The sequence below is a fragment of the Chaetodon auriga genome, chromosome 14, assembly GCF_051107435.1.
Source record: "Chaetodon auriga isolate fChaAug3 chromosome 14, fChaAug3.hap1, whole genome shotgun sequence".
NCBI lineage: Eukaryota > Metazoa > Chordata > Actinopteri > Chaetodontiformes > Chaetodontidae > Chaetodon > Chaetodon auriga.
Window position 1 is genome coordinate 3,382,346 of NC_135087.1, and position 16,018 is coordinate 3,398,363.

General features: G+C 46.6%; 2 protein-coding genes across 2 annotated transcripts in view; both read left to right on the plus strand.

Moving 5' to 3' along the window:
• eif2ak3 (eukaryotic translation initiation factor 2-alpha kinase 3) overlaps positions 1-5,625 on the plus strand; it is a 31,840-nt gene extending 26,215 nt beyond the window's left edge. The window contains exons 15-18 of the mRNA XM_076748059.1: positions 656-829; positions 963-1,064; positions 1,773-1,835; positions 2,668-5,625. Coding sequence (XP_076604174.1) covers positions 656-829; positions 963-1,064; positions 1,773-1,835; positions 2,668-2,856 — 528 coding nt within the window. The 3' untranslated portion in view covers positions 2,857-5,625. The remainder of the gene's footprint in view (positions 1-655; positions 830-962; positions 1,065-1,772; positions 1,836-2,667) is intronic.
• Positions 5,626-7,606: 1,981 nt separating this feature from the next.
• atrn (attractin) overlaps positions 7,607-16,018 on the plus strand; it is a 114,625-nt gene continuing 106,213 nt past the window's right edge. Inside the window, exon 1 of the mRNA XM_076748178.1 lies at positions 7,607-8,094. Coding sequence (XP_076604293.1) covers positions 7,856-8,094 — 239 coding nt within the window. The 5' untranslated portion in view covers positions 7,607-7,855. The remainder of the gene's footprint in view (positions 8,095-16,018) is intronic.

A 16,018-nucleotide genomic window follows, 5' to 3' on the forward strand; every position in this document is an offset into this window, starting at 1 on the left:
GAAATATCCCTCCCAAAGTGCGAGTCTGCCTGGTTTTTGTTTGACAGCTGCAAATGTTGTGATTTGTGTTTGTGAAGTGGAATATGAGCTGATGGCATCCACATGTCCATGCGTTAGTAAAGCTCTCCGACTGATAGTGGTTAATGTTTGCGACATGTTACCAGCAGTAGACATGAATGCTCTCATGCAGGTGAACATCAGCTCTCATGCCGGCATGGCTGGTGCAACTGGCAATTCAGGCCCAGCCATGAGCGTATGAAGGAGTTTTAGGAATAAATCAGCACAGATTCCTGTGGAAAAAAAAAAATCTCACATTTTTATGCAAATTGTGCCCGCTGGGAACTTCAACCACATCTGCAACGAATTTGAAACGACACATCGAGTTGAAGCATCTGACCAGTCTTTGGAAATATCTGAGAGTGAATGATGATCACAAGAAATGATGAAGGGGAAGACCACAGGCCCGCAGCCACAGAGCTCCTCACTCAGTCAAACTCACAGCATTTTGGAAAGGAGCTGCCTTCTTTTACCAGCAAGCAGGCAGACTTGTACTTGCAGCGCATTTAAATGCAGCACGTCACATAACCTGTCCCTGTCCTTGTCCCTGTCCCCGTCCCTGTCCCCGTCCCTGTCCCCGTCCCCTTCGGCCCCCCAGCCCTCCAACATCTTCTTCACTATGGACGACGTGGTGAAGGTGGGAGACTTCGGCCTGGTGACGGCCATGGACCAGGAGGAGGACGAGGACGTGCCGAGCGCCCTGACGCCCGCCCCGCTCCTGACCCGGCACACGGGCCAGGTCGGCACCAAGCTCTACATGAGCCCAGAGCAGGTGAGCACGGGCGAGGACGTCTGCACAGATGATTTCCAGCTGAGCAATCAACAGAAACTGAAACCAGAAAAAGAAAGTGACTGAATCAGCCCCTCGTTTCTCACGTTCCATCCTCTCCTTTTTGTCCTGACAGCTCTCCGGAAACTCGTACTCTCACAAAGTGGACATTTACTCTCTGGGTCTGATCCTGTTTGAGCTGCTGTATCCTTTCAGGACCCAGATGGAGAGAGTGAGGGTGAGTCAGCAAACACGTGAGCGCATGATCCGTCTGAAGTTCGCTTCATTTCCCTCTCCTATTATTTCATTCCCAAAAGGATTGTTAAACAGCAACAAATTAGCCTGTGGCTCAGCATTCAGAGCTGCCAAGCACTTTGGTAGTCGTCAGTGTTTGTATTTTCCTGTTTGTAACACACAGTGTTTGCAGGAAGTCAGTCAAAACAAAATCAGTAAAGACAACAGAACATGAAGTAAACACGAAAGCAAGATTACACGAGAGCATTTTGAGAATTATTCATTTTGTTAGCCGTATTTATCGACCCGAACTGCTAAAAAGTCTGAAGCAATTAAAATTTTCAGATCGTTTCCAAAGCCGACGGGTCACCTCTGATTATTAAAATGGAAATGATGTGATCTCATTTTTGGCTTCAGTCTGAATCCCTGCTGCTTAAAGTTATTTAACATGGAGAAGAGAGACGTTGTGATGAGGCCTTTTATCTCTCTGTCTGCCCTTTCATTCACTTACATTTTGTCTGTTTAAAAAACAGTTTTGTGAAACTGTAATGAATAATGGCTGTTGTCATTTGGAGAATCATTATTGTCAGTTTAAACGTGAGATTTTCTTTGCCCTTGTGTGCGATCGACCGACGTCTTTGTCTCGCTAACAAAGGGCCTGATTAGCCATTAGCACAGCTCCACTCACAGGTGTTTACATCCTTTCTTCCAGACACTGACAGAGGTGAGAGCGCTGCGCTTCCCAGAGGTTTTCTCCAAAAACAACGTTCAGGAGGTGAGTGGCCCTCTGCTGCCACCTAGTGGCCGTGAACTCAAACTACGTCTGAACCCAAGAAAACTGTCCTCGTTTATCCTGAGAGCAAAGCGCTGTGAAATGAACACAGTGAGACAGATCCAGAGCTGTGAGAGTTTGTTCTCATTATGTAGTCTGTCACAGATTGAAATGACCCGTCCACACCTAATCCAGTCACACCTGCAGAGCTAATCCAAGTTTAAGGTGGAGTTAAATCAACAGAAAATACAAGTTAAATATGCAAATATCATCACTTTCTGCACTGAAAGGGAAGTTAACGTAGAACAGCAGCATTTATCTCTCAGATAGTAAAAATAACACAGTTTATACTTTTAGAAAATCATTTGCATCCATAATCCCATCAGAATCAAATTATCAATCTGTTCAGATTATCCACAAAATATTGTTCTTGAGTCCCGCAGCAGACACCAGCGTAGTGTTCAGTGTGGGCTTGGTTACGCTCCCTTGTTTACCTGTTTACTTTGTAATGAGATTAGCATAATCCCATAGCATAATCTGTGATTCTCCAACACTGGAAATACCCTCACCCTGTTATCCCACTTTACTACTTGTGTACTGTTCTGCTTTAAGATGTCCTGTCTGTGTGTGTGTGTGTGTGTGTGTGTGTGTGTGTGTGTGTGGCTGAATGTGTTTATGTCGTATTTCATGATATGAGTTGGTTTGTTCAGGCTCTGCTGAGTCACATGAGCGTTCAGAAAAGTTGGGTGAATGGATGCCATCGTTAGCGGAGGAGTTACTGTAGCTCCACGCTGCTCTGACTGACATCGCTGTGCCGTGTTCTGTCTCTGTGCAGCTGAGCATGGTGCACAGCATGCTGTCCTGGAGCCCCAGCGAGCGTCCTGAGGCGGCTGAGATCATAGGAACTCCCCTCTTCCAGGAGCTGGAGCTGGAGCTGCCCTGCCGACTGGCTGTGAGGCAGCGCTCCCGCACCTACAGCGCCTCGTCCATGGGCCGGCCCGCGCGCCAAACATCGACTACCTGAAGATCCTGTGACGCAACACACAACCCCCCACCCCTTCCCCTTTCAGCCCCTGCTGGTCTGCCGCCCAAGAGAAACACCTCAGCCCCACGCCATCACACACTGCCTCAGACGAGAACGAAACGCCAAGCACGACAAACATGCAGGAATTCGTCTCGGTGTCTCAGAGCAGCGAGACCAAGTCCTGCACAGTTACCCTCCTTGGCAAATCCACGTGCCGTTACATATTTGCACTCCATTATGCTGTCCACGTTCCCAATTTCAATCACACTTACAAGTGAAGGAATCTTTTAAGAGCGACAGCCGCTCTGTAATGTTCACGACCAGACTTGGCTCAAGTGCTCCTTGCAAATAATTCTTAGTGGTTATTTCAAATGGCTCCGAGCACCAGATGGGCAGTGTTTACTGCCGCCCGTCAGCTCAGCGCCGACGATGCAGTTATCCACGGAACATTAGCACGAATTGATCCTGAAATGTTTACCTGTGATTGTCTTAAGTGATGAACTCAATCATCTGCTACTCTGAGCTCATTGACAGACTGCTAAGAGCTGTTTGGGACGTGATTTGATCCCGGTCTGGTCACAACACGCTGCTTGCTCCCCACATTCAGCCAGTGTTCACTCACCCTCACCACACCTCAGGTATCAAAACCAAGAGGACACTCCAAAGGGGCCTTTGATGCTTGATCATCCTATCTACTAGTGACCAGTACTGATCACTGGTACGAGCACTAACTGGTGTTCTGACACCTGATATGCCTGATTTGGGAGACCAAAAAATACCATCTTTTTTCCGATGTGTTTTTTTTAATGAGAGAAGGTGATGTATTGCGTAGAGAAGAGTTTATGAATCCAGTTCATCAGATATGGTTTGCCTTTAGAAATGGGCCCGGGGCCCCCTCTGAATGAATGCTGAGCCTCCGGCTGCTGTCGTTTCTGCATGTACCTGATAGGAAAGTGAAGGGGTGAGTGTGAACTTGTTATCTTAAAGCCAGTACTTGGAAGCAGTTTTTCTGTGTGTACATTTACACAATGACTCTGAGGTGCTCAATCATTTTCAAACACCTCCTCTTTGCTCTGTGTACATACCTGACGGGAAAAATCTGTTTATATCTTTTTCTTTACTTCAGAAGATACGTTTGATCAACCCTGTACATATTGTAAGGCGCCATTGCTTGTAAATGGCTTTTTCATAAGGCGACTGTAAGATAGTGTGATATACTGTGGGAGGGGGTACGAAGAGGAGACCATCTCTGCCATTAATGGATAGCTGAATGTTACAGTGTGACCTCCGGAGACAGACGGTGGCGGTCACCTCTTCTAGCTGTTTGAAATGATTCCCAGTGTTTGTTTTCACATGTTTGTACCAAGTGGAAGGGGTTCGCCCTGCTGGGAGCACCAGAAGAGACCCCGCAGGACCAGAGTGCCATTTGAAAGTCAGTCAAAGTGTACTTTCCCGCAACTGATAACTCACCTCACGTTTTTGGAAGTGCTGCCGTGCTCTAACCCCGTCCAGCTGGTGTTTCCCATGAAGCACAAATACTGAGGTCTGCAGCTCTCCCGTGATGCAGGAAACATAGCATTTAGCCGAGAAGATGATGCCGTTTTATCCCCTCTGCAGTGTCTACTGGGGACCTGGACCTGATGTTGGTCATGTGATCCACATTTGCATTGTTTAATGTACATAAGAAGTGCTGGGAGAGTCACATGACCTGTTTGTAACTACACACACACAAACTGCTAATTGTAATGTGCTTTGAATGATTGTACTTTTCTAAGAATCTTCTCTTTTTTTTTTAAGCAAGCGCAGTTTTTTGATTATTCTGCAGGGTTTTTTGATTACTGTTAAGTCTTGACTGTCTGATGCAGGAAGTCAAACTGATGTTCGTTCATCCATCCACTCAGCCCACTGAAGATGAGTCACTCCTGATGTAAAATGATCAATTCTCTCTTCAGAGTTTAAAACAGACTGTCCTCCCACCACGATCAGGGTGGAAACCGCAGAGTTTCGTTCCGTAATGACATCTCCTCGAGTCAGGAGCAAAATGTGAAAACAAATTGAGCATAAGTTGCTTTGTGAACGACAGTATGTAGGCACAGTTACTTCAGATGTAACACGTTTTGTGGATTCGATGTTTGATATTTCAAAGGAAGTCAGTAAGTGAATCCTTCGCTCCCACAAAACTAGCTGAAAGGATTTGGGAACCTTTCAGTCATTTCCTGAGTGAGCTGTGATGTAAAGGCTTGTTTGTGGACGATTAACAGCCAATAAGAAGGAAACTTTCACAACTAAAATCACCCACAGTAGTAAAATAAATAGCTCCTCAGCTTTTACCATTAACACTGAAACAGCATTACTGACGATAGTGTATTATTAAAGGTTCTACAGATTTTCTTCTTTCACTCAAACCGAGAAAATGTGATTGTTCAGTAGGTTTTTCATGCTTCGTTGAATCCTCCACTCTGTCCTGCCGTCCAGGTAGCTTCTCCAGAGCATAGTTCATCTGAAAAATCAGCCCCCACCCCATCCCCCGCCCTCGATCTCTGACGCCTCTGTCTGGAGACGTAGTTGCGTGTTCTTGTGCACAAACCCCATTTCTCTGTCCATGTTGAATTGTAAATATGTTTATTTGCTTTATTTATGTTTTGATGACGTGATCAATCCTTTTTGGGTTGGTGTTATTATGAATGCGCTTCATGTGATGGAGCGCGTTGGAATATGATGACTTCTTACAAGTCTAAATTTAATAAACTGTTCTATACCGTTTGTACAGTTTGGTGTCGTTGGTGTGCAGTCTGTGGGTTGGTGCTGGGCAGTTGGATCATGCTGATATTCATCACCTGAACATTAGAGAAACACCAAAATTAAGACTCATAAAATCACCAGGGTTTGTGCTACTTAAATTTGCTGTATGTCATATAGTTATGTCAACCTGTGTTTGTCCAGCACAAGTACACAGGCCACTGTTTTTGCATATTTCACAAACACCCAAATAACACATTTACAATGCTGACAGTGAAAATGAACTGCAGTAATAAACCTGAGATTAGATTCTAATATCACCATAAAGCTGCTGCAGTAGAGCAGCACCACAAGATCCCAACATCATATTACGTGATAGTACGAACTACTACAAAAATACCACAACCAACGCAGAGGCTTCTACACAGATGAGCAGTTAACATCCAGTCGTGCTCTGTGGCATGTTTAACGATGCTGAGCAGGCTCAGCTGAGTCTGTATTATGATGGAAAGAGGAAAAGGGACTGAAAGAGGGTTCAGCTTCGGTCACAGAGACTGCTCAGCCGGCTCGTGTTTCAGTCGAAACAGTGACTTCTGCATTTAGATCTATGAGAAACACGTCGGTGAATAGATTTGATGACGGTGATGCTCGTGTATGGAGCACCTCCTCCTCAGCTGACTGACAATGTCGATGCAGGAGTTCCACAGAGGGATATTATGACAGGGTTGCAGTGCTTAAACCCCTCATTACCAAGATGAATGCACATTTGAGAGTTCAGTGGTGCACAAACCAGATCCACTGGTCTACAGAGATGTGGGAAAAAGTGATCTGGTCAGATGAGTCATCCTTCACCATATTCTCCATGAGTGCATGAGTGGTGGACGTCAAGAGAACGGCGGTCCGGTGGCTTGTTGCATGGTTTGGATCCACTTGCTCCCTCAGAGTCCCTGTGAATCAACACAATCATAATGTCCCACATCCAGAGGACACGAGGTGTCACTGAATGGTTTGGTGAGTATGAAAGTGATGTGAATCACATGCCGCGGCCTTCACAGTCACCAGATCTCCACCCAGGTAAATACCTGTGTTAATTTGTGGACGAACCTGTTTGACAGCGTTCTCCACCTCCATCATCAAAACACCAAATGAGTCCGAGACACGTGTAGAATCGATGCTAAGGCGCACTGAAACCCCTCTGGTGGTCCATCACCTCAGCAAGACACTTTATATTGGTGTTCCCTTTGTCACCCGTATGTGTGTTTATGGGAATTATGTGAGTTACCACTCTCCATGTTAATCAAGCACACACCTACACAGTCCTGAGAAGAGGTCTAACTACAGAAAATAATGAAAATCATCTGGGTGTTCATCAGCATACAGAGCCTTTGACATGTAAACTATCACAATGTGCGTTTTGGGCCAAAATACTTGCCGTCTCTCTTCATCTTAACATAAAATTTGCTGACAAGCTTAAGCTTTCAAGCACGTCTCATGGTCTTCATGCAGTTTGCACCATTGTCATTAAACTGACATCTTATCCATGAAAGTAGCTCACTTGTTGTGTTGGCTGTTGAAGACCATGAGAAGACGCATTTGAAAGAAAAAGTGTAAGGGGCCATTGAGTTACGATTATTTAGTGAAACTACTAAGTTTAAGATCAAGAAATCATTTTATCTCAGCAGTCATTTTGTTAGCATTAACCAACAGCCTCCCTCCCAAAGCATCATGGGAGATTAGCATTTAAACATGGGAGAGTTTAAATGCTAATATAATAATCATTTTATCTTAAATATAAAATATAGAAAGTCTAGATAGTAGACAGTTATTTTTTCTTTGAGTGGATATAGACACAAACCCCAGTATCATGTTTAGTATTTGTGCAATAACCGACGAAAGTAAAAAATACTGCGTAAAGAAGCTAACATGCTAGCTCACGAAGGGGCGGGGCTTGTTCTCTGTTTTCAAAATAAGAGTTTAAAGCCCTCCCGCTTCGACCCCCTCCGGTTGCGCATTTCCGTTGCCATAACGTCACTTCTGGATGTCAATATGCGGCTTGGTGCGGCGCTGGGAAACGGAATCACAGGAAAGATGTAAACCAAGCGACCAGCGAAGAGCAGCCTAAACGAAGACACTAAACCTTACTCCCAGGGAAAGCGTGACTTAGGCTCGATAAACGGAACCACGCCGACGGGCAGCTCGTTGAGTCCATATCCCCGAAGCAGCGGAGCGTCCGCCACAAGCAGCCATCTTTTGTGAGAGAATGTACGGGGCGACACGGCGGGCCTGCTCGGGCTCCGGCCGGGGCCGTAGCCTGCTCATGCTGACAACCGCGCTCCTGCTCTCGGTTCTCGGGCTGCTCTCCGGGCTGCCCGGCCTCACCGAGGCGAAGGAATGCGACAAACCGTGTATGAACGGCCAGTGCAACACGGCGACGGGCAACTGTGTGTGCTTCCCCGGCTGGGTTGGGGACCAATGCCAGCACTGCGGAGGGCGCTTCAGGTACGGAGAAAACGGCAGAATAAAGCTGCTCCTATCACTGACACAGGCTGTGTGTGGACTGTACGTCTGCTGTGCTTTGGGTCAAATGTTTGCTAATTCAGAGCCTCGACGGCTAATCAAGAGATGCTAAGAGTGCACACCTGAGGCGTTTGAAGCCCGGTCTGCTAACGTTACTACTACTACTACTACTACTACTACTACTGCTGCTGCTAACGTTACCATTAGGACGCAGTTTTCCTGGTTAAAATGCAGTATATGTTTGTAAAGATACTGACTGGTCTGAGTACTTCATTTGGATTATTATGATAAGATGCATGTGGTGGATAATACTGACTCTCAGAGCTTTTAATCCACACTAGTCTCACTGTTTTTGTTATTTAGATCTGTTGCATTGTGACCAAACTAAGTGACATCCCCCCATTTTTGTACACATCACATCACCAGGTGCTGACTGTGCTCACCTGTCAACAAGGGTTACTCTAGGATCTATTGTAATCACAGCCGGGCTGAAACTGTCTCTGCTCTTCTTCTTTCTCATCTTTTAGTCAGTGTTTTGGTGATAAAATGTCAGGAAGTGTGAGGAATGCCCAGCGCAGTTTCCCAGAGGACTAGAAGATGTTGTCTTGTTCTGTCTTGAACCCAAAAGTGTTCAGTTTAAGATGACAGAGAAAGGCAGCTTTGTAAAAGCTGTAACCAGAGGCTGTTTGGTGTCTTTCCACCAAAAAAAAAAAAAAGCTTAACGATGAAATGATTATCACATAGGTCGTAGTAATTGATTAATCGGCTCATCAGTTTGGCATTAATCCACATTCACGCGCTCTATCCTTAAATTTGACTGTCTGTGCTTTCATACAACCGTCGCCAGGTATTTACTTCCAGCTGGCTCGTGGTGACAGTCGTCCCTGTCTTTGTACTTGTGAGGACGATGACTTGGCAGCGTCCCCTCTCGTGAACAGATCTCAGCAGGGAGCGAAGACGAGGGTGCAGTCAAAAACAGGGCTTTTTTTGTTGCTTCACCAGGCCTGTCAGTGAGACTGTTTGTGTTGTCCAGCCTTACTGGACTCTGACATCCAGCAGCTGTCAGGGTGGCTCTGAACCAAAGGGCTGGGTGGTGTTCAGATATCTGTTATCCACTAACAACAGTAACTAGGGGTCAAAGTGTGGGAAATATGCATGCACACATGCTGAAAGCAGCCTGCGTTTTTACAGCTGAGCCTTCTGGGTGAGAGCTGTTGGTCAAACTCGTGGAAACATCTGAGAGGTGGGAGGAAGGTGACCACGCTCGCCCCCTTCCTGAGCGCGTCTCTGTTAGCGCTCTGTGTAGGCTAGTGACACTGAGCGCTGTGTAACGGCAAATGCAGCATGCAGTCGAGAAGTGTCAATCGTCATTTAATGAGAATATCCGGATAATCAGTGCTGCTCGTCTCGCTTTCTGTGCCCATTAAAGTGTCACTTAACATTACGGGAGTTTGTATTCGGGATGTTCTGCTGAGGGGAAAATGGTCCTGCACCTGCAGCACTTGGTGACAGCTTCATTTATTTAAAATGGATGATGATTGAATTGAAATTGCGCAGTTTGTACGATTGTGACCTCCTTCTGCACATCCTGCCAAGATGACATAAGTAAGCATTTAACTAGAAAAAACAAAAAGTCATTTCCTGGGTTGAACTGTAATGTCATACTTCTGCTTGTCCTCTTTTTTGGTTGTTAGTAAGCTGATCTCGTTCCAAAATTGTGATGAGCTAGCATGTCAGTGCAGCTAAAATGTGGCGTCAGGTTGTGCCTCATTGCCAGGCCTTGGCTAAATGCTTGTTTTTAGGAGATCCAGGGCATTTTTCCTCCTTTTTGTAACTTGATAATCTCCGTCGTGCTGTCTCAGCGTAGCGTCGTCCTGCTAGGTCGTAAAGCAGAGCTGGACGCAGGCCTGCAGTGTTATGCATCCTCTGATATTTGGCCGTGGTCAGGGACAGGGAAGCTGGAACTGTACGCACGTTAGCCCAGACGAGAGCATATCTGGACAGGTGAAATGGAGGCTGAATGGCTGCTCAGCTTCTGATGTTTCAGAAGGGATGGGCTGGAATCGCTCGTCTTGGTTGTGGTTAAAACCTGGGAGCCCGTTGGACTCGGGTATTAACTGAAACAGTCTGTCACTGTGGGAAATCCTGACTGGCCACTGGCTGCATGACAGTCTGGGTTGGAGTGGGCAGCTGTCAAGGATCATCTTCATCACTGATTCATTTAAAGATTAGTTTCACCTATCAGTTATTGAGTATATTAATAGTTAGAAAACAAGCACTGTTGCCCCTCACAGGTTCCCAGAGCCCAAGGTGTCATCTTCTAGCTGCTTCTTTAGCCTAAAACGGTTGTAAAACCTGAAGAATAACAGATGAAGAAAAGCTGTAGGTGTCCTCACTGGACAAGCTGGAAAGTGCAGATGTTTGTTATTTTAAACAATCACTGGATTGTTGGTGACGCCTCGCTGTAGCTCTGATGGAGAGCTGGGTGGACTGCAGAGCGGTCCGGCCATTAATCGTAGGGTTGGCGGTTTTATTCTGGCCTCTGCTGTTCGAAGTGTCCTTGAGCAAGAGGCTGAACCGCTGATCTCTGCCACTGTGTGTGTGTGTGAGTGTGTGTGGAGAGAAATCTAAGTAGGTTAGTGCTAAAGTCCACCTATTGACTTCAGTGTACTGTAAAGTGGACAGATGTTGGACAGAACAAACAGAAGAAGCCTGCGAGCTTCTGGATTTGTTGATTGAGAGAAAACATTCAGCGGATTCGATGATGGATTAATAAATGTGAGGATTTGTTGCTTTTATTTCGCTGTAAATTGCTCTGTGTGGACATAAAAATGCCAGTGAAACATGGGAATGGGCACGCTTCACTGTTTTTGGACTTAATTTATTGCTTATTCTAAAAAAAACCCAATCGGTTGATCATGAAAACAGTCGTCAGTCGCAGCCGTCTTTGCGTGGCTCTGCACGCTGCAGTTCCCTGAGCATATGCATATGAGGCATTAATGATACTCCAGCTGTTGCACTCGCTGGCCCTTAAAGCTCCAGTTAGCTCCTGGACGCCGCTGTAACGCTGACCACGGGTCCAGATGCAGAGGCGGAACGTCCCTGTGGAGATTATTAAAGCTGAGTTTTTTTTTTCTGTGGCTGCAAACTTTGTCTTCGCTTCCAAACTTGTTTTAAAAGAAGCACGCCGGCGTTTAATTGTCCGTTTATATTCGAAAGCTGTATTGTGTAGAAAAATGGAGGCCGGTGCCATCAGAGAGGCTGCGGTTTCTGCCCGTCTGCCAGACGAGTGAGTTTGACCCTGGACTTCAATAATAACAGCAGGCCACTGACCTACACTGTAATGTCTGTCAGCTCAAACTTCAGCAGGACGCAGCATTATCACTGATTTTGGAGCTACGTCACCCCTTCAGGCTAATTGTCATTAAGTGGAATGGCAAACCTTCAGCGTGTGATCCGGCACTCAGGAATCAAGGCCGTGCTGTTTTGTTAACGTGGTCAAAGGGCCGATAGTTTTTCGGGGAGAGCCCGCGGTGGTCTGAGGCCGTGTTTAGCATACAGACAATGCTACCATACAAGGCCGGCTTAATGCCGGTAAAAGCAGCTTTCTGTGGCAGGGTCGTGCCAAGATGGAGCCCCGGCTAACCGCGAGGGCCAAAATCAACACGAAGGAGGGGGCACAGAGACAGACGAGTGTGTTTTGTTGTTTTATAGCATCAGAAAGAGGTTTTCTGTTTCATCTGAGGATGTTTTGAACTCGTGGTTCCATGAGATGAGATGGGCTGGACATTATGGTGAAATTAATATTGCAATATTTAAACAAACAGCAGCTTAAGAGATGAATGCAGATGTTTGCTTCTGGTGGTGTTCAGCCTCAGACATGGATGCCCGTGTGTCTGAGATGTATGCCTCCATCCTGGTGGAACTGAGTGGCGCTCACAGCATTGGAAAACAGCAGCGTCTCTCTTTAGAGACGGTGTGTCCGTTACTCTGGACAGTCCAGCTCTTACAGGGACTGTTTCTTTGGTAAAAAGTAGCTCAGAGGCAACAGAGCTGCTGCTGCTGATGATGATTTTTTTCACATGCAGTTGTTCTTTTGTTGTTGTTTCTGCTATTTTTTGGGCTTTTTATGCCTTTTGTTAGAGCGCTGACAGCGGAGAGATGACAGAAGACGAGGACAGAGAGAGAGAGAGAGAGAGAGAGAGAGAGAGAGAGAGAGAGAGAGAGAGAGACGTGGATGTCTCTGGCTGGATTCGAGCAGAGCACATGGCAGCTCGTGGTTGGCGCCTTAGACCCCCAGGCCGCCGGGGATCCCCTCAATATAAACTTTCAATGCTTTGATACTCATAAATGAAAGTTTGTTCACCCCATTAAACTGAGATGGAAGCAGAAACATCAAAGATTTAGTTCCGTCCCATTAGAGGACCTTTTAAAGTCTTATTGGACAGCTGAAGTCCAGCCCCTGCATCAGTCACACCTGCGCTGTGAGGTCGTTAATGGTCCGTCAGTCCGGGGAAAATCATCCGTGTTGTTGTTGATTCAGACTTGTTGGTCGGCTCGCTTTTGTTGTTGATCCTCAGAAGCTAAAAACAGTAAAACAGCATCTGAAAAGCTTCTTTTATCAGGTTCACCGCAGCTTAACCATTAACTGTTGCTCGTAATTTTGACGAATGTCGTGTGAGGGGAAATGAAGTGTTTTTTCCTTATGACCATGTTGTTGATATGATCCTTCTGATGCTCACATGCTTTTAATTTAGAAATAGAAACGCACGTGTCTAACAGTGTTAAAGCTGATGGATGAGTTGAAGAAGGCTTGTTGTGGGTTGTAGCTTGGAGGAGGTTGATGCCTCTGCCTGTCTGCATGTGTTCTGAGCTTGTTCATATCTACAACAATGAGCACACATGTGTCGGGACGGGAATCGAGAACCATCACAACCGTGTGACTCCAAGCTCACTTCCTTTTATCGACGCTGATGTGATTCTGACAGTGTCTTATTGCAGAACAATGAATTCAAAGTCATGCGTCTACGCTGCTGGAGGCTTGCAACAGGGAGTCACGGCGGTCCAAAGAGAGCCGTGCTCGTTATGATGTCTGTAAAATGACGATTTCAAGTCAGGCTGCAAACACTGGCTGCAGTACGATTGTGCACAACACGCGCTGCAGCTCCAGGAAAGCCGTGGATTTGACGCTACGCACGAGTGCCTCCGCTACCCAGCCGAGCATCACGTCCATCAGCGAGGGAGAAATCATACGTGATGATAACATTAGCACCAGGCAAGCAGACGTGGCTGATTTCAGCAGGAGTTTAAGGAGCTATCTCAGAGAGCTGAGGAGAAGCTGCCTCTCCTCAGTCACATCGGCGAATACCGATCATGACGAGTGGACAGGTACGACCCCGATTCCAAAAAAGTCTCAAAAAAAACTTCAGTAATACCAGAATCAGTCATTTCTAATCACACTGTGACAGCAGTTTTCTGAAGTCTTCATGTGTTCACCTAGAGGTGACCCTCGCTCCATCCTCGCTGTGAACGACTGAGCCTTTCCAGGATGCCCCTTTCATACCCAATCATGATCTTCTCACCTGTGACCAGTGAGCCTGTTTACCTGTGGAATGATCCAAACAGGTGTTTTTTGGAGCGTTCCACATCTTCCCCAGTCTGTGAAACGTGTTGTTGCATCAGATTCAGAATAAGCAGATATTTACAAAAATCAATGAAGCTGATGAGCTCAGACATTCAACATATTGACTCTGTGCTGTTTTGAATTAAGTAGATGTCAAAAAGGAAGTTCTCTCACTCTGTTTTATTTATGTTTTACTCAGCGTCCCTTTTTTAGAGTCGGGCTGGAACTGAAATGACTGACTGTATTTTTGGATACGCTCAAACCAAACCAGGGTGCAGACTGACTTTTAGTTTCCGTGACAGTCGCCAAAAAGGCTGAACTGTATCTAACGTTCATGCTGATCAGATTACTGCTACAAAAGCAGCTTTAGTCTTTTTGCCACAAAGAGTCGCAAAGACACGCGACAGCGCTGTTTCTTATCAGTGTGAGATGGAGCTCTTGCTTGGATCAATTTGCTTTTTTAGTCGTCGTGGAGATCTGTGGGACGGGGCGGTGAATGAATGCCTTGTTCACATCAAGCCTCCGTCGCGCCTGTCCTGACACCAACTCTGCCTCCCTTAGTTTCTAATGCAGCTAATGTGCAGCTCTGAACCAGCTCATGAAGTGACAGCATCCGGCCAACGTGGATGTTCTCAGTGCGTTGTTGTATTTCTCAACCTGTCACCGCCTCTGTCATTCAGTGCTGAAGTGTGAAGCGGTGGCTGGATCGTGTTTCGGCGTTTCTGCGGCGCACCTTTAATCCTCTAACTGTTTCAGCCTCAGTTTGAATCTTGAATCTCCATCAGCGACGCCTCATCCACCGGTGCACGGCGGATTCGTTCGTCCCGGCCTGAGAGCGACGTCGGTTTCGGTGTTTTCAGTTTCGCAGTTTCACCGCTCGCTGTGTTGCCGTCTCCTGTTTGGAGGCTGACCTCGCTTCACTGAAGGCCCCGCTGAGCGAGCAGCCTGCCTGCCCTCTGCAGACACTAATGGTCCCCACTGCTGCACTACTGATGTGTTCTTTTCCAGCTTACTGATGCAGAAGCAGAGAAATTTGTCCCACCGCTCTCCACAGCCACCCCACAGTTTAGGAAGCTTTAGAGGATGGAAGTGCGTACGACTGTGCAGAAAGGCCACGGCGGCTGAAAAACTCTGAATGCCAGTGCAGAGCTCCTGAAAGGTGGCATCAGTAAACCTCACTCAGCATGTCTGTGATGCTGGATATCAGCTGCTATCATTTGGTCTGTGCAGACGCACGAGTCTGCAGGCACTTTAAGGCTGGCCAAAGGGTCATTTTGTACATTTAAGAAAAGCTCTCATCAGAGTGCAACTCTAACTCGAGCAAAACACCGAGGTGTGAAAGCACAGGAGCTTGGAAGACAGCCACTGCTAAAAATTTCTCAAATATTTATTACACAATATAACTGCCTTGTAGCTTCATGAGCATGTTTTGGGTACGCAGCCTTTGTGGATTCACGGCTCTCCTCCTCCTCCTCCTCCTCCGCGGCTGCTGCTGAGCGACTTTATATCATCTTCTGTCATCTTATGTATCTCTTAAATGTTTTGGCTCAGCCGCATTAACGAGGGAGGACGGCAGATTTATTGTTGATTACAGCATCTGGTGGTTTTTCAGTGCTTGTTTTGTGTGTTGCTGTAGACCCTAAATCCTGATTGGTGATGCTTCATGGTGTCCCTCAGAAATAGTTTTAAAATTAAGTCTCTTTCTGCGAACATGAGCAAAATCATGTCTGTAATTTTCCCCTAATTGATTTAAAGTCTCACATCAGCAGCTTTTGGACGTCCGCTCGGGCAGTCGGAGCTCTTTACGCCTCCAGTCTGTGCCACCGAACCAGACTGTTGTCGCCTTTTGAACCAGAAATCCTGGTTTCTGCGCTCTCGTGCTGCGCCGCTTCGCCGTTTGCAGACCGTTGGGCGAATGCAAGGCTCTGCTGCGTCTAACGACAGGAAGGACGGGCCGGCTCGTTCTTTGTCCCAGGACGTTTCTGACCTCTTCTCTTTAATGAACATCGTTTCTGCTTTGGATTTCTGTGTCCGTGCTGCGTTTACATGTGTCAGCTCGTTAAGCAGAACTCCACGCTACCGTTGATCCTCCCAACGTGTTCAGAGTTATCGGCCGCCTTCCAGGAAGAATGTGGTTCCCGCTAATTTTACTGTTTTAAAGTTGTTCCGACGGGCCACGCTGGAAGCCGCTCAGCCAGATGGCAGCTTGAATATTCTCTGTGATGAATTAGCTGCCATTTGTTTAACAACAGGTGGAGCGGGAGCTGCAGCAGCAGTTTTGAG